Source organism: Oncorhynchus nerka, linkage group LG26 (genome assembly GCF_034236695.1).
Source record: "Oncorhynchus nerka isolate Pitt River linkage group LG26, Oner_Uvic_2.0, whole genome shotgun sequence".
Taxonomy (NCBI): Eukaryota; Metazoa; Chordata; class Actinopteri; order Salmoniformes; family Salmonidae; genus Oncorhynchus; species Oncorhynchus nerka.
In genome coordinates, this window is record NC_088421.1 from 48,476,487 (window position 1) to 48,495,154 (window position 18,668).

The window sequence follows — 18,668 nt, forward strand, 5'->3', positions numbered from 1 at the left end:
CTGGACTGAAGTCAGCTTGCAGGCACCCAGGCCAACCACAAGGAGTCGCTAGAGCGAGATAGGACAAAGAAATCTCAGCCGGCCAAACCCTCTCCTAACCCGGATGAAGGTGGGCCAATCGCGCACCACCTTATGGTTCTCCCAGTCACATGCCGGCTGTGACACAGCCTGGGATCGAACCCGGGTCTGTAGTGACGCCTCAAGCACGGCGAGGAGTGCCTTAGACCGCTGCGCCACTCGCGAGACCCCCCGACAAATATTGTTATACTTAACCGGTGTAACCTACAACGTTATCCCAGATGAATATGCTGCTTCAATGCATTCACTCCCATGTTGGTGTCAGAGAAAAGGTACGAATCTCACAGCTGTTTTTACCAATAGCCTGGAATCACTAGTTACTAGTGGGGGAGGGGCTATAATGTTGTTTGGTTTATTGCTTAAATTGTTGCTGAGATTATATTTGACTTATTGTTGGTAAATAGAGTCACAATTATTTATTTATTTTCAAGATATACCCACACTATAGTTTATATACAAGGACCAAAGAGTTTGGCCTGATTCGTGTTTTCATTTTTGCAGTGGAATTTTTTTGGGGCGATTCTGGTATCGTCCCAGCACCTAACACCCCCCCCCCCCACACACACACCCAACAGCCCCCCGTCCCCAACTCCCCCAAAACACACGCCTAACAACACTCAATCCTCTACTCCCATCTGAACAGAACATGAGTCCCAAACTCTCAAAGCAATTACACTTTCCTAATACCTCTTTAATTAGCTTGCTAATTAACACTCACATTAGCCAAGTATTACAGTACCTTATCAAGGCTGGAGCACAATGCTAACACGCTAGGCAGAGACAGCCAATAAGGATATGGTTACACGCGCACACACACCAGATGTGAATCTGAAGTTGACGCAGACAGAATTAGTTAGATGTATGGCATGGTGAATGAGAGATTAAGAGAGAGAGAGAGAGAGAGAGAGAGAGAGAGAGGGTGAGGGAGAGAGAGAGAAACTCCAATTGAAGAACAGACAGACATGAACACACACAGCCATCTGTCCTATTGAATTTTCCTATGCTGAAAAGCAGTAGAGGTGAAGCCACAATGTCACTGCATCCAAACCTCTGTGTGTGTGTGTGTGTGTGTGTGTGTGTGTGTATGAATGTGTGTCCTCCCTTTCCCTCCTCCCCTCCTCAGACAGACAGACGCACACACACATATTCACACATACAGACACACACACACACACACGCATGCACACACACACATTATGAGAAGTGTGTGGTGTGTGTCCATGTGTGTGTTCGTGTGTGTGTCCGTGTGTGTGTGTCTGTATGTGTGAATATGTGTGTGTGCGTCTGTCTGTCTGAGGAGGGGAGGAGGGGCTATAATGTGTGCGTCACTCATCGATCACACACAAACGCAGCACGCTGGGATCCGTGTCAACTTTGATGTTATCACTGTGTATTGACGGGGAATGGATTTTGTCCAGTGGGCCGCAGGGCTCATGGGATTGGTTCACTTCAATAAGAGATCCAGTTGGAAGTAGAGAGAACTTAGTGACCCAGGACCTTCTGTCAGACCAACTTCTGCCATTATGTGGAATTCTGTGTGTTTGTGGGCCCTATTCCCTATGTAGTGCACTACTTTAGACAGGAGACCTATGAGCACTATTCCCTATATAGTGCACTACTTTAGACTGGAGACCTATGAGCCCTATTCCCTATATAGTGCACTACTTTAGACTGGAGACCTATGAGCCCTATTCCCTATATAGTGCACTACTTTAGACTGGAGACCTATGAGCCCTATTCCCTATATAGTGCACTACTTTAGACTGGAGACCTATGAGCCCTATTCCCTATATAGTACACTACTTTTGACCAGAGCACTCCATGCCCACCTGATAGGGTAGTCGGCTGCACTGAGGTTGATGAAGAAGTCCCAATTCCAGTCGGCCATCTTGAGAAGGTCGTCCATGCTACGCAGGTACATGGTGAGCAAGCTCGCCCCGCCCCAAATGGTGGACATCCTCCAGGAAGTAACACGGACGTTGGAGTACTGGCTCGCTAGAGCCCCCACCTGTCTGTGGAGGTAGTTGGATCGCTGGGGAAGGGAAGAAAGGTAGTGGGGAAATTAATAGAGGTCTGCATGTTTACCTGGTCTGCATGTTTACCTGGTCTACATGTTTACCTGGTCTGCATGTTTACCTGGTCTGCATGTTTACCTGGTCTGCATGTTTACCTGGTCTACATGTTTACCTGGTCTGCATGTTTACCTGGTCTACATGTTTACCTGGTCTGCATGTTTACCTGGTCTGCATGTTTACCTGGTCTACATGTTTACCTGGTCTACAGGTTTACCTGGTCTACAGGTTTATCTGGTCTGCATGTTTACCTGGTCTGCATGTTTACCTGGTCTACAGGTTTACCTGGTCTGCATGTTTACCTGGTCTGCATGTTTACCTGGTCTACATGTTTACCTGGTCTACAGGTTTACCTGGTCTACAGGTTTATCTGGTCTGCATGTTTACCTGGTCTGCATGTTTACCTGGTCTGCATGTTTACCTGGTCTAAATGTTTACCTGGTCTACAGGTTTACCTGGTCTACAGGTTTACCTGGTCTACAGGTTTATCTGGTCTGCATGTTTACCTGGTCTGCATGTTTACCTGGTCTGCATGTGTACCTGGTCTGCATGTTTACCTGGTCTACAGGTTTACCTGGTCTGCATGTTTACCTGGTCTGCATGTTTACCTGGTCTACATGTTTACCTGGTCTACAGGTTTACCTGGTCTGCATGTTTACCTGGTCTGCATGTTTACCTGGTCTGCATGTTTACCTGGTCTGCATGTTTACCTGGTCTACATGTGTACCTGGTCTGCATGTTTACCTGGTCTGCATGTTTACCTGGTCTACATCTACAGTGCATTCGGAAAGTATTCAGACCCCTTGACTTTTTCCTAGTATATACCTGGTCTACGGGTATATAGTAGTAGTGTGAGGTATGGTAGATGGTCTGTAGTAGTCTACATGTATATAGTAGTAGTGTGAGGTATGGTAGATGGTCTGTAGTGGTCTACATGTATATAGTAGTAGTGTAAGGTATGGTAGATGGTCGTACCTGGTCTACATGTATATAGTAGTAGTGTGAGGTATGGTAGATGGTCGTACCTGGTCTACATGTATATAGTAGTAGTGTGAGGTATGGTAGACGGTCTGTAGTGGTCTACATGTATATAGTAGTAGTGTGAGGTATGGTAGATGGTCGTACCTGGTCTACATGTATATAGTAGTAGTGTGAGGTATGGTAGATGGTCTGTAGTGGTCTACATGTATATAGTAGTAGTGTAAGGTATGGTAGATGGTCGTACCTGGTCTACATGTATATAGTAGTAGTGTGAGGTATGGTAGATGGTCTGTAGTAGTCTACATGTATATAGTAGTAGTGTGAGGTATGGTAGACGGTCGTACCTGGTCTACATGTATATAGTAGTAGTGTGAGGTATGGTAGATGGTCTGTAGTAGTCTACATGTATATAGTAGTAGTGTGAGGTATGGTAGACGGTCGTACCTGGTCTACATGTATATAGTAGTAGTGTGAGGTATGGTAGATGGTCTGTAGTAGTCTACATGTATATAGTAGTAGTGTAAGGTATGGTAGATGGTCGTACCTGGTCTACATGTATATAGTAGTAGTGTGAGGTATGGTAGATGGTCGTACCTGGTCTACATGTATATAGTAGTAGTGTGAGGTATGGTAGATGGTCTGTAGTAGTCTACATGTATATAGTAGTAGTGTGAGGTATGGTAGATGGTCTGTAGTAGTCTACATGTATATAGTAGTAGTGTGAGGTATGGTAGATGGTCTGTAGTTGTCTACATGTATATAGTAGTAGTGTGAGGTATGGTAGATGGTTGTACCTGGTCTACATGTATATAGTAGTAGTGTGAGGTATGGTAGATGGTCTGTAGTGGTCTACATGTATATAGTAGTAGTGTGAGGTATGGTAGATGGTCGTACCTGGTCTACATGTATATAGTAGTAGTGTGAGGTATGGTAGATGGTCGTACCTGGTCTACATGTATATAGTAGTAGTGTGAGGTATGGTAGATGGTCTGTAGTGGTCTACATGTATATAGTAGTAGTGTGAGGTATGGTAGATGGTCTGTAGTAGTCTACATGTATATAGTAGTAGTGTGAGGTATGGTAGATGGTCTGTAGTAGTCTACATGTATATAGTAGTAGTGTGAGGTATGGTAGATGGTTGTACCTGGTCTACATGTATATAGTAGTAGTGTGAGGTATGGTAGATGGTTGTACCTGGTCTACATGTATATAGTAGTAGTGTGAGGTATGGTAGATGGTCGTACCTGGTCTACATGTATATAGTAGTAGTGTGAGGTATGGTAGATGGTCGTACCTGGTCTACATGTATATAATAGTAGTGTGAGGTATGGTAGATGGTCTGTAGTAGTCTACATGTATATAATAGTAGTGTGAGGTATGGTAGATGGTCTGTAGTAGTCTACATGTATATAGTAGTAGTGTGAGGTATGGTAGACGGTCGTACCTGGTCTACATATATATAGTAGTAGTGTGAGGTATGGTAGATGGTCGTACCTGGTCTACATGTATATAGTAGTAGTGTGAGGTATGGTAGATGGTCTATAGTAGTCTACATGTATATAGTAGTAGTGTGAGGTATGGTAGACGGTCGTACCTGGTCTACATGTATATAATAGTAGTGTGAGGTATGGTAGATGGTCGTACCTGGTCTACATGTATATAGTAGTAGTGTGAGGTATGGTAGATGGTTGTACCTGGTCTACATGTATATAATAGTAGTGTGAGGTATGGTAGATGGTCGTACCTGGTCTACATGTATATAGTAGTAGTGTGAGGTATGGTAGATGGTCGTACCTGGTCTACATGTATATAGTAATAGTGTGAGGTATGGTAGACGGTCGTACCTGGTCTACATATATATAGTAGTAGTGTGAGGTATGGTAGATGGTCTGTAGTAGTCTACATGTATATAGTAGTAGTGTGAGGTATGGTAGATGGTCTGTAGTAGTCTACATGTATATAGTAGTAGTGTGAGGTATGGTAGATGGTCTGTACCTGGTCTACATGTATAGTAGTAGTAGTGTGAGGTATGGTAGATGGTATGGTACCTGGTCTGGTCATGTATATAGTAGTAGTGTGAGGTATGGTAGATGGTCGTACCTGGTCTACATGTATATAGTAGTAGTGTGAGGTATGGTAGATGGTCTGTAGTGGTCTACATGTATATAGTAGTAGTGTGAGGTATGGTAGATGGTCTGTAGTGGTCTACATGTATATAGTAGTAGTGTGAGGTATGGTAGATGGTCTGTAGTGGTCTACATGTATATAGTAGTAGTGTGAGGTATGGTAGATGGTCTGTAGAGTACCTGGTCTACATGTATATAGTAGTAGTGTGAGGTATGGTAGATGGTCTGTACCTGGTCTACATGTATATAGTAGTAGTAGTATGGTGAGGTATGGTAGTAGTGTGGTATGGTAGACGGTCGTACCTGGTCTACATATATATAGTAGTAGTGTGAGGTATGGTAGATGGTCTGTAGTAGTCTACATGTATATAGTAGTAGTGTGAGGTATGGTAGATGGTCTGTAGTAGTCTACAGGTATATAGTAGTAGTGTGAGGTATGGTAGATGGTTGTACCTGGTCTACATGTATATAGTAGTAGTGTGAGGTATGGTAGATGGTTGTACCTGGTCTACATGTATATAGTAGTAGTGTGAGGTATGGTAGATGGTCTGTAGTGGTCTACATGTATATAGTAGTAGTGTGAGGTATGGTAGATGGTTGTACCTGGTCTACATGTATATAGTAGTAGTGTGAGGTATGGTAGATGGTCTGTAGTGGTCTACATGTATATAGTAGTAGTGTGAGGTATGGTAGATGGTCTGTAGTAGTCTACATGTATATAGTAGTAGTGTGAGGTATGGTAGATGGTCTGTAGTAGTCTACATGTATATAGTAGTAGTGTGAGGTATGGTAGATGGTTGTACCTGGTCTACATGTATATAGTAGTAGTGTGAGGTATGGTAGACGGTCGTACCTGGTCTACATGTATATAGTAGTAGTGTGAGGTATGGTAGATGGTCTGTAGTGGTCTACATGTATATAGTAGTAGTGTGAGGTATGGTAGATGGTCTGTAGTGGTCTACATGTATATAGTAGTAGTGTGAGGTATGGTAGATGGTCTGTAGTGGTCTACATGTATATAGTAGTAGTGTGAGGTATGGTAGATGGTCGTACCTGGTCTACATGTATATAGTAGTAGTGTGAGGTATGGTAGATGGTTGTACCTGGTCTACATGTATATAGTAGTAGTGTGAGGTATGGTAGATGGTCGTACCTGGTCTACATGTATATAGTAGTAGTGTGAGGTATGGTAGATGGTCTGTAGTGGTCTACATGTATATAGTAGTAGTGTGAGGTATGGTAGATGGTCTGTAGTAGTCTACATGTATATAGTAGTAGTGTGAGGTATGGTAGATGGTCTGTAGTGGTCTACATGTATATAGTAGTAGTGTGAGGTATGGTAGATGGTCGTACCTGGTCTACATGTATATAGTAGTAGTGTGAGGTATGGTAGACGGTCGTACCTGGTCTACATGTATATAGTAGTAGTGTGAGGTATGGTAGACGGTCGTACCTGGTCTACATGTATATAGTAGTAGTGTGAGGTATGGTAGACGGTCGTACCTGGTCTACATATATATAGTAGTAGTGTGAGGTATGGTAGATGGTCTGTAGTAGTCTACATGTATATAGTAGTAGTGTGAGGTATGGTAGATGGTCTGTAGTAGTCTACATGTATATAGTAGTAGTGTGAGGTATGGTAGATGGTCTGTAGTAGTCTACATGTATATAGTAGTAGTGTGAGGTATGGTAGACGGTCGTACCTGGTCTACATGTATATAGTAGTAGTGTGAGGTATGGTAGACGGTCGTACCTGGTCTACATGTATATAGTAGTAGTGTGAGGTATGGTAGACGGTCGTACCTGGTCTACATGTATATAGTAGTAGTGTGAGGTATGGTAGATGGTCTGTAGTAGTCTACATGTATATAGTAGTAGTGTGAGGTATGGTAGATGGTCGTACCTGGTCTACATGTATATAGTAGTAGTGTGAGGTATGGTAGATGGTCTGTAGTGGTCTACATGTATATAGTAGTAGTGTGAGGTATGGTAGACGGTCTGTAGTGGTCTACATGTATATAGTAGTAGTGTGAGGTATGGTATGGTAGATGGTTAGATGGTACCTGGTCTACATGTATATAGTAGTAGTGTGAGGTATGGTAGATGGTCTGTAGTGGTCTACATGTATATAGTAGTAGTGTGAGGTATGGTAGATGGTCTGTAGTGGTCTACATGTATATAGTAGTAGTGTGAGGTATGGTAGATGGTCGTACCTGGTCTACATGTATATAGTAGTAGTGTGAGGTATGGTAGATGGTCTGTAGTGGTCTACATGTATATAGTAGTAGTGTGAGGTATGGTAGATGGTCGTACCTGGTCTACATGTATATAGTAGTAGTGTGAGGTATGGTAGATGGTCTGTAGTGGTCTACATGTATATAGTAGTAGTGTGAGGTATGGTAGACGGTGTTTACCTGGTCTACATGTATATAGTAGTAGTGTGAGGTATGGTAGATGGTCTGTAGTGGTCTACATGTATATAGTAGTAGTGTGAGGTATGGTAGATGGTCGTACCTGGTCTACATGTATATAGTAGTAGTGTGAGGTAGGGTGGTAGATGGTCTGTAGTGGTCTACATGTATATAGTAGTAGTGTGAGGTATGGTAGATGGTCGTACCTGGTCTACATGTATATAGTAGTAGTGTGAGGTATGGTAGATGGTCGTTTAGACCTGGTCTACATGTCTGGGACAGTATATAGTAGTAGTGTGAGGTATGGTAGATGGTCGTACCTGGTCTACATGTATATAGTAGTAGTGTGAGGTATGGTAGATGGCCTTGAACAGGCGTTGGAACTGCCGAGACGCTCTGCCATGGACCACCAAGACGAAGACGATGCGAACTGGCACAGCAGGGGCAGTCTGCTCTGAGCCCTCATCCCATTGTACATTCACATTGGCCTTACCTGGAGAGACACATACACACACACACACACACACACACACACACACACACACACACACACACACACACACACACACACACACACACACACACACACACACACACACACACACACACACACACACACACACACACACACACACACACACACAGGGAAGGTAGGAAGAAGACAGGGGTAACTTTATTATTGTAGAAATGCTGTGGTAAATAGTAGAGTGCACAAATACAACGTTTTACAGAAAGTGTCATTTCTATAATTGTGCATGCATTAAATGCCAGGATGTCATACTCATTTAGGCTTTTCATCTAGTGGGAATTCACAGCACAGTATTGAGGAAGAGAATCGTTTCCAGACCCACGTGTGTTTGACAACAACAGCTGATAATCAGAACAGGGGGATGGGCTGTGACCCAAAATGATCAATGGCAGTAGTATGTTGGGACAACAGTAGTATGTTGATGTTTAGAAACAGTATGTTGATGGATGGGACCTCAGTATGGGAGCAGTAGTATGTTGATGTTTAGATGGTGACCTCAGTATGGGAGCAAAATGATCCAATGGCGGGGGACAACCCAACAGGGGGATTAGATGGTGACCTCAGTATGGGAGCAGTAGTATGTTGATGTTTAGATGGTGACCTCAGTATGGGAGCAGTAGTATGTTGATGTTTAGATGGTGACCTCAGTATGGGAGCAGTAGTATGTTGATGTTTAGATGGTGACCTCAGTATGGGAGCAGTAGTATGTTGATGTTTAGATGGTGACCTCAGTATGGGAGCAGTAGTATGTTGATGTTTAGATGGTGACCTCAGTATGGGAGCAGTAGTATGTTGATGTTTAGATGGTGACCTCAGTATGGGAGCAGTAGTATGTTGATGTTTAGATGGTGACCTCAGTATGGGAGCAGTAGTATGTTGATGTTTAGATGGTGACCTCAGTATGGGGGAGCAGTAGTATGTTGATGTTTAGATGGTGACCTCAGTATGGGAGCAGTAGTATGTTGATGTTTAGATGGTGACCTCAGTATGGGAGCAGTAGTATGTTGATGTTTAGATGGTGACCTCAGTATGGAGCAGTAGTATGTAAACGTTTTTACTAAACTCACCCCTTTCCACTCTTCCTCCCTTTCAGTTGTCCATCCACCCTTCCATTACTCCCAAATGCACACACACGCATACACACACACACACGCATACACACACACACACGCATACACACACACACACGCATACACACACACACACGCATACACACACACACACGCATACACACACACACACACGCATACACACACACGCATACACACACACACACGCATACACACACACACGCATACACACACACACGCATACACACACACACATACACACACACACGCATACACACACACACACACGCACGCACGCACACACACACACGCGCGCACACGCACGCGCACGCACACACGTGCATACACACACACGCATACACACACACGCACACACACATACATACACACACATACACACACACACACATGTGAGTGCACACACACACTCTCCCTCTCTACCATTGGTGGTTGGTGTAAGGTCTACCCTGTGTGTATAAATATCCCTCAATCCCAGCACCATGCATCCCTGTCTAGGCCCCTCTCTGAGGCACGTAGGCAAGGCTTTACAGGGGAGCTACTCTGGGGCGGTGTGAAACAGTAGGTTTTTAACTTCCTGCTACACTGGGGTGGTGTGAAAACAGTAGGTTTTTAACTTCCTGCTACACTGGGGCGGTGTGAAAACAGTAGGTTTTTACCTTCCTGCTACACTGGGGCAGTGTGAAAACAGTAGGTTTTTAACTTCCTGCTACACTGGGGTGTTGTGAAAACAGTAGGTTTTTAACTTCCTGCTACACTGGGACAGTGTGAAAACAGTAGGTTTTTAACTTCCTGCTACACTGGGGCAGTGTGAAAACAGTAGGTTTTTAACTTCCTGCTACACTGGGGCGGTGTGAAAACAGTAGGTAACAACACATCTGCCACGATGACCCTCAACATGTGGGCCCCTCAGGGGTGTGTGCTTGGTCCCCTCCTGTACTCCCTCTTCACCCACGACAGTGTAGTAACGCACAACTCCAACACCATTATCAAGTTAGCTGATGACACGACAGTGGTAGGCCCGATCACCGACGATGATGAGAGGGAGGATGTCAGAGACCTGGATCTGATCGAGGACTAAAGGACATGGAGGGGCGAACACACACCCATCCACATCAACGGGGCAGTAGTGGGCTCCCGAGTGGCGCAGCGGTCTAAATGGCACTGCATCTCAGTGCAAGAGGTGTCACTACAGTCCCTGGTTCTAATCTGCATTGTTGAATAAGGGCTCGTAAGCAAGCATTTCAGGGTAAAGTCTATACCTGTTGTATTCGGCACATATGACAGCCAGTCAACACTAGCCAGCCAACTAGCCAGCCAATACTAGTCACCCAGCCAGTCAGTCAACACTAGTCACACACCCAGCCAGCCAATACTAGTCACCCAGGCAGCCAGCCAACACTAGTCACCCAGGCAGCCAGCCAACACTAGTCACCCAGGCAGCCAGCCAGCTAACACTAGTCACCCAGCCAGCCAGCCAGCTAACACTAGTCACCTAGCCAGCCAGCCAACACTAGTCACCCAGCCAGCTGGCCAACACTAGTCAGCCAGCCAGCCAGCTAACCAATACTAGTCACCCAGCCAGCCAACACTAGTCACCCAGCCAGCCAACACTAGTCACCCAGGCAGCCAATACTAGTCACCCAGCTAACCAATACTAGTCACCCAGCCAGCCAACACTAGTCACCCAGCCAGCCAACACTAGTCACCCAGGCAGCCAATACTAGTCACCCAGCTAACCAATACTAGTCACCCAGCCAGCCAACACTAGTCACCCAGGCAGCCAACACTAGTCACCCAGGCAGCCAATACTAGTCACCCAGCCAGCCAACACTAGTCACCCTGCCAGCCAACACTAGTCACCCAGGCAGCCAATACTAGTCACCCAGGCAGCCAACACTAGTCACCCTGCCAGCCAACACTAGTCACCCAGGCAGCCAATACTAGTCACCCAGCCAGCCAACACTAGTCACCCTGCCAGCCAACACTAGTCACCCAGGCAGCCAACACTAGTCACCCAGGCAGCCAATACTAGTCACCCAGCCAGCCAACACTAGTCACCCTGCCAGCCAACACTAGTCACCCAGGCAGCCAACACTAGTCACCCACCCAGCACCATCCAGCCAGTCTAAAGCTATAGATATCCTCTCCTCTCCCTTACTGCATCATCAAAGAGATGTATAATCATATAAATTAAACGCAGAATCTAAACCTTAAACTTTCTGGGCGGATGACAGAGTCTATCTTTAGTCAAGTTCTGCCCCCCCCCTCAGCACTTCTCTATCTAACTCCTGTACTAACTAGTGTGTAATTACACTGGCTTGGCGTGGGCACTGCCCTATAGTAAGTAGAGTAGTATACGATGCAGCTCAAATGGCACCCTATGCCCTATATAATGCACTACTTTTTACCAGAGTGTAGTATAAAGTGAACAGGGTGGTGTTTGGGACACAGCCATAGAGCAGTGAATGTGGTGGAATGTTCCCTAAATAGATCAGGCACTGGCAAGGCAACCTCCCTGGGGAGTTCTAGACGGAACCCTCGGGAGAACCCTTAATTCTGTTTCCAGGGTGAGACGTACTCTTTCCCTCCCTCTGTCTTTCTCTTCCCTCTGGGGATGGCGAGGTGACAAGGATAAAAGACAAGGAGAGGAGACAAGGGGAGGAGACAAGGCGAGGAGACAAAGCAAGGAGGAAAGGATAGGTGACAAGAAGGGGAGACAAGGAGAGGTGACAAGGGGAGGAGACAAAGATATATGACAAGGATAGGAGACAAGTATAGAAGGACAGGAGAGGAGACAAGGAGATAAGGAGAGGAGACAAGGATATGTGACAAGGAGGGGAGACAAGGAGAGGTGACAAGGGGAGGAGACAAAGATATATGACAAGGATAGGAGACAAGTATATAAGGACAGGAGAGGAGACAAGGAGATAAGGAGAGGAGACATGGCAAGGAGACAAAGATTAGGTGACAAGGAGAGGTGAGAAGGGGTAGGAGACAAAGATATAGGACAAGGATAGGAGACAAGGTAAGGAAACAAGTATGAGTGTGGCAGTCATGTATATCTGGATGAGGGTAATTGTCCAGCCAAACGACTGTGGTCTCTGTCCTAACTGTTCAAATAGCAACTAAAAAGTAATAACATGTATACATTTTTAGATGTACGTTTTCTCCTTTCCTCCTCCGCTCCTGACCGCATGTGCTGACATAGAAATAGAATGAATAGAGTGAGAGGTTCCACGCCCGTTCTATTCATTATGCTACAGGGCTGTGACGGTCGTGTTCTCCCTTCCTCCTCCGCTCCTGACCGCATGTGCTGACATAGAAATAGAATGAATAGAGCGAGAGGTTCCACGCCCGTTCTATTCATTATGCTACAGGGCTGTGACGGTCATGGTACTCTGGACGATGGTAATTGGTCAGCCAAATGACCGCGCTCACTGTAATAACCGTTTGAAATAGCATTTACTTCTTATATATATATATATATATACACTGAACAAAAATATAAAGGCAACATGTAAAAGTGTTTCATGAGATGAAGTAAAAGATCCCAGAAACGTTCCGTATGAACAAAAAGCTGATTTCTCTCAACATTTTGTGCAAAAATTGAGAGACAGAGGAAGGAGAAGAGTACTTGTCACCGTGGAGACAGAAGTCAGGACTGTCACCGTGGAGACAGAACTCAGGACTCTCCCGAGGGTTCCGTTTATGCTGTTCTGTGAAGGGAGTTGTACACGCCGTTGTACGAGATCTTCAGTTTCTTGGGGCAATTTCTCACATGAAATAGTCTTCATTTCTCAGAACAAGAATAGACTGACGAGTTTCAGAAGAAAGTTATTTGTTTCTGACCATTTTGAGCCTGTAATCGAACCCTCAAATACTGATGCTCCAGATACATAATAATTGCAACATAATTGCAAAAGTGTTTTCTAATGATCAATTAGCCTTTTTAAATTATAAACTTGGATTAGCGAACACAACGTGCCATTGGAACACACGCCTGTTGAGCGTGACAGACCCAGCAGCGTTGCAGTTCTTGACACAAACCGGTGCGCCTGGCACCTGCTACCATACCCCGTTCAAAGGCACTTAAATATGTTGTCTTGCCCATTCACCCTCTGAATGGCAACACAGACACAATCCATGTCTCAGTTGTCTCAAGGCTTAAAAATCCTTCTTTAACCAGGTCACCTCCCCTTCATCTACACTGATTGAAGTGGATTTAACAGGTGACATCAATAAGGGATCATAGCTTTGACCTGGATTCATTCCTAATGTTTTGTCCACTCAGTGTATCTCCCCTCTATAAATGCTACATTCCTCCTGTAATCAGCCTCCAGACTCCAGAGTTGTATGTTTTATGCTTATTGCTCTGATATTGTCTATATTGTTTGACCTCTGTGTGGACTTGTGTCTGTGTTCTGTTTGTCTATTGTCTATTACTGGCAGCACCTTGTCACTAAGGCAGCACCTTGTCACCAAGACAGCACCTTGTCACCAAGGCAGCACCTTGTCACTAAGGCAGCACCTTGTCACTAAGGCAGCCCCTTCTCACTGAGGCAGGCCCTTCTCACTGAGGCAGCACCTTGTCACTGAGGCAGCACCTTGTCACTAAGGCAGCACCTTCTCACTGAGGCAGCACATTGTCACTAAGGCAGCATCTTGTCACTAAGGCAGCACCTTGTCACTAAGGCAGCACCTTGTCACTAAGGCAGCCCCTTCTCACTGAGGCAGGCCCTTCTCACTGAGGCAGCACCTTGTCACTGAGGCAGCACCTTGTCACTAAGGCAGCACCTTCTCACTGAGGCAGCATCTTCTCACTAAGGCAGCACCTTGTCACTAAGGCAGCACCTTGTCACTAAGGCAGCACCTTGTCACTAAGGCAGCACCTTGTCACTAAGGCAGCACCTTGTCACTAAGGCAGCCCCTTCGCACTAAGGCAGCCCCTTCTCACTAAGGTAGCCCCTTCGCACTGAGTGTCATTGGAATTTAATAATTCCTATATGTGTACATTAATTAAATCACTCAGTCTATTTTATAAGAATTTGTGAGATTCCTATTTGCATAAAATAGACAGAGACCAGTCTTATCAAAATTAGATAATAGTATTTATTCTCGGAGCTCGCTGCTCACAATATGACGTCATAGGTTATAAAATGTCCTTCCTCCTATCGACCAGGAGGAAACAGGTTCAAAAGATTATTCCCACCGCCTCGCTCACCCCCTCGCTCACCCCCTCGCTCACCCTCTCACTCACTCCAGACACACACTTATATCAAGATTAAACTTCTGAAGTTCATCTATTACTATTCAGCAGACAGTTCTAATGGAAAACACACACTGCCTTATCTAAACATCCCAGAGCTAAGCTGAGTCGGTTCAACCACAGGTTAACGACCCTTTCTGCTTACTTAAAACCCACAACCCATTCCTCCCCAACCCAGCTGGAATGGTATTTATTATGTTTAATTACCCCCTGTTTCATGCTACACAATCCCTTCTTTATGAATTAACATTATTAATCAGATATAATAAAACAGAGTATAAGTTTCATTAGTTATAGTTCTATTTAAAATGTAGATATTGTTTAGTCATTATTCATAAAATTCCTAACACTGAGGCAGCACCTTCTCACTGAGGCACATTCCCGGTGTACTTGGGGAATAGGTGATTATGATATAGTGCACTACTTTTCACCAGGAGCCGTAGGTCTCTATATAGGTAATATGGTGCATTCACTATGAGACTCACCTTCTATGGTGCAGTATCGAGGGACGGTCTCCGGCATCAGTGTCCTCTCCTTGTGTCTGCAGTACACCTCAGCTATCTGCTGACGACACTCCCTGGTCTTGGCTCTCGACAGAGCCGAGATGGCCTCCTTCCCACTGATCTCACACTGGTGCTTCTCCCTCCGCTGCCCCCGCACAGGAGCCGCAGTCGCCGACTTCCTGGGTTGGTGATGTCGCTGATGCTGATTGGATGTTTTGATGGAGGGAGAGGGGGAAGGTCTAGCGGGTTTAGTGGACAGCTGGGAGTGTGGTTTGGGTCGTTTGTATGCGTGGCTATCTTTAAGTCCCGCTCCTCCGGGCTGCTGTGGAGGAAGAGGGTACTGCTGAATAACCTCGTTGACCTCATTGGGAAAGGCCTTTCCCAGAATGCCTTGCCTTAGGGCCTTGTCCGGTTTGTGTTTGGCGGTGTTTCCTGCCATTCGCTGGCGCTGAGACCGCGCCCCAAGGTTGCTGTTGCTGTCAACAACAGTGTCAAAGTCTTTGGGGACCGAGTTCTCATTGTTGTTACTATCCAGGAGGATTTTCTCCTTGGGACGCCAGGAGTGGTAGCCCTCCTGGAGGAGAGAGAGGAGGAGAGGGAGAGAGGGAGTAAGGGGAGGGAGAGAGGGAGAGAGAGGGGGGGAGGGAGAGAGGAGGAGAGGGAGAGAAGGAGTAAGGGGAGGGGAGAGGGGAGAGGGGGAGGTGGGAGAGAGAGGAGGAGAGGGAGAGAGAGGGAGTAAGGGGAGGGAGAGAGGGAGAGAGGGGGGAGAGAGGGGGAGGGAGAGAGAGGAGGAGAGGGAGAGAGGGAGAGAGGGAGGGAGAGAGGGGGAGGGAGAGAGAGGAGGAGAGGGAGAGAAGGAGTAAGGGGAGGGGAGAGGGAGAGGGGAGAGGGGGGGAGGGAGGGGAGAGAGAGGAGGAGAGGGAGAGAGGGCGTAAGGGGAGGGAGAGGGGAGAGAGGGGGAGGGAGAGAGGAGGAGAGGGAGAGAGGGAGTGAGGGAGAGGGGAGAGGGGGAAGGGAGAGAGAGGAGAGGGAGAGAGGGAGTAAGAAGAGGGAGAGGGGGAGGGGGAGGGGAGAGAGGGGGAGAGGGAGAGAGAGGAGGAGAGGGAGAGAAGGAATAAGGAGAGGAGAGGGGAGAGAGGCGGAGGAGGGAGAGAGAGGAGGAGATGGAGAGAGGGAGTAAGAAGAGGGAGAGGGGAGAGAGGGGGGAGGGAGAGGGGGAGGGGGAGAGAGAGAGTCAGTCAGTGTAACAATAGGAAAAGAGAGTATACTGAGTTCTGTAGGACAGAGACACAGAGAGAATGAGCACTGCACACTGCCCTATCCCATCTGGACAAGAGGAATGCCTATGTAAGAATGCTGTTCATTAACTACAGCTCAGCCTTCAACACCATAGTACCCTCCAAACTCAGCCTTCAACACCATAGTACCCTCCAAGCTCAGCCTTCAACACCATAGTACCCTCCAAACTCAGCCTTCAACACCATAGTACCCTCCAAACTCAGCCTTCAACACCATAGTACCCTCCAAACTCAGCCTTCAACACCATAGTACCCTCCAAACTCAGCCTTCAACACCATAGTACCCTCCAAACTCAGCCTTCAACACCATAGTACCCTCCAAGCTCAGTCTTCAACACCATAAATCCCTTCCAAACTCAGCCTTCAACACCATAGTACCCTCCAAGCTCAGCCTTCAACACCATAGTACCCTCCAAGCTCAGCCTTCAACACCATAGTACCCTCCAAGCTCAGCCTTCAACACCATAGTACCCTCCAAAGCTCAGCCTTCAACACCACCTCCAAACTCAGCCTTCAACACCATAGTACCCTCCAAACTCAGCCTTCAACACCATAGTACCCTCCAAGCTCACTTCAACACCACCAGACTTCAACACCATAGTACCCTCCAAACTCAGCCTTCAACACCATAGTACCCTCCAAGCTCAGCCTTCACACCACACCCTCCAAACCAGCCTTCAACACCATAGTACCCTCCAAGCTCAGCCTTCAACACCATAGTACCCTCCAAGCTCAGCCTTCAACACCATAGTACCCTCCAAGTTCGTCATCAAGCTTGAGGCCCAACATCTCCACTTTGCTGATCCTCAACACTGAGGCCCCATAAGGGTACATGCTCTGTTCCCTCCTGTTCTCCCTGTTCACCCATGGCTGCGTGGCCACGCACGCCTCCAACTGTGAGGGGTTCAGATCACAGACAGGCAATAATATTCAAAAGTATTTAGATAAAGAATTTTAAAAACTGTAGAAAATGAAAAAAACAAAACAGCAAATCAACAGTAAATAATTTAATGAAATAAGAAGTCTAATTGTTCTGTCTGTCCCGTCTCCCCCCTCCCTCCCCCTTCTCTTTAGGTGCCACCCATTCCTACTCCCCCTCCCTCCTTCCCTCCTTCCCTCTCCCTGGCTGTCTGTCTGTTTTGCTGATTGGCTGTTTGTCTATCTGCTTGGCTGTATGTCTGTCTGGCTGGCTGTCTGCCTGACTGCTTGGCTATCTATGTGTCTGTCTGTCTGCCCTTGTGTGTCATGTGATCAAGAATGGGAAATGCTGTCACTCATAAGATATGTCTGGGACTCTGACACAGGGGTTACAGTGTGTGTGTGTGTGTGTGTGAGAGAGTGTCAGTAGCAGTGCTATATGAGCTGGTCCTGGTATTCCATGTACACAGACCAGCTCTGCCCTTTCCAGGAATATCAATCTAGTTCTGTACTTAGGAATGAAAGGCTCCCTCTGCCCACAAATATACATGCATTTTACCTTTATTTAACTAGGCAAGTCAGTTAAGAACAAATTCTTGTTTACAATGACAGCCTATTGGGAACAGTGGGTTAACTGACTTGTTCAGGGGCAGAATGACAGATTTGTACCTTGTCAGCTCGGGGGATTCGATCTAGCAACCTTTCGGTTTACAAGTCCAACGGTCTAACCACTAGACTACCCTGCCGCCCCAAAGCAGGACACAGAAACAGTATAGACAGTCTTCAGAATACTGTACAGACACAGTATAGACAGTCTTCAGAATACTGTACAGACACAGTATAGACAGTCTTCAGAATACTGTACAGACACAGTATAGACAGTCTTCAGAATACTGTACAGACACAGTATAGACAGTCTTCAGAATACTGTACAGACACAGTATAGACAGTCTTCAGAACACTGTACAGACACAGTATAGACAGTCTTCAGAATACTGTATAGACAGTCTTCAGAATACTGTACAGACACAGTATAGACAGTCTTCAGAACACTGTACAGACACAGTATAGACAGTCTTCAGAATACTGTATAGACAGTCTTCAGAATACTGTACAGACACAGTATAGACAGTCTTCAGAATACTGTATAGACACAGTATAGACAGTCTTCAGAACACTGTACAGACACAGTATAGACAGTCTTCAGAATACTGTATAGACACAGTATAGACAGTCTTCAGAATACTGTACAGACACAGTATAGACAGTCTTCAGAACACTGTACAGACACAGTATAGACAGTCTTCAGAATACTGTACAGACACTGTATAGACAGTCTTCAGAATACTGTACAGACACGTTAACATCCACACACACACAGGGCTGTGTGAGTCT

At 46.0% G+C, this 18,668-nt stretch overlaps 1 protein-coding gene across 1 annotated transcript in view; it reads right to left on the reverse strand.

The window, feature by feature from the left end:
- Positions 1-18,668, reverse strand: part of LOC115127941 (xylosyltransferase 1-like) — a 65,549-nt gene that overhangs the window by 26,924 nt on the left and 19,957 nt on the right. Inside the window, exons 2-4 of the mRNA XM_065010842.1 lie at positions 15,040-15,631; positions 7,989-8,161; positions 1,908-2,110 (exon numbers count right to left, since the gene is read on the reverse strand). Of these exons, the coding sequence (XP_064866914.1) occupies positions 1,908-2,110; positions 7,989-8,161; positions 15,040-15,631 (968 nt within the window). The remainder of the gene's footprint in view (positions 1-1,907; positions 2,111-7,988; positions 8,162-15,039; positions 15,632-18,668) is intronic.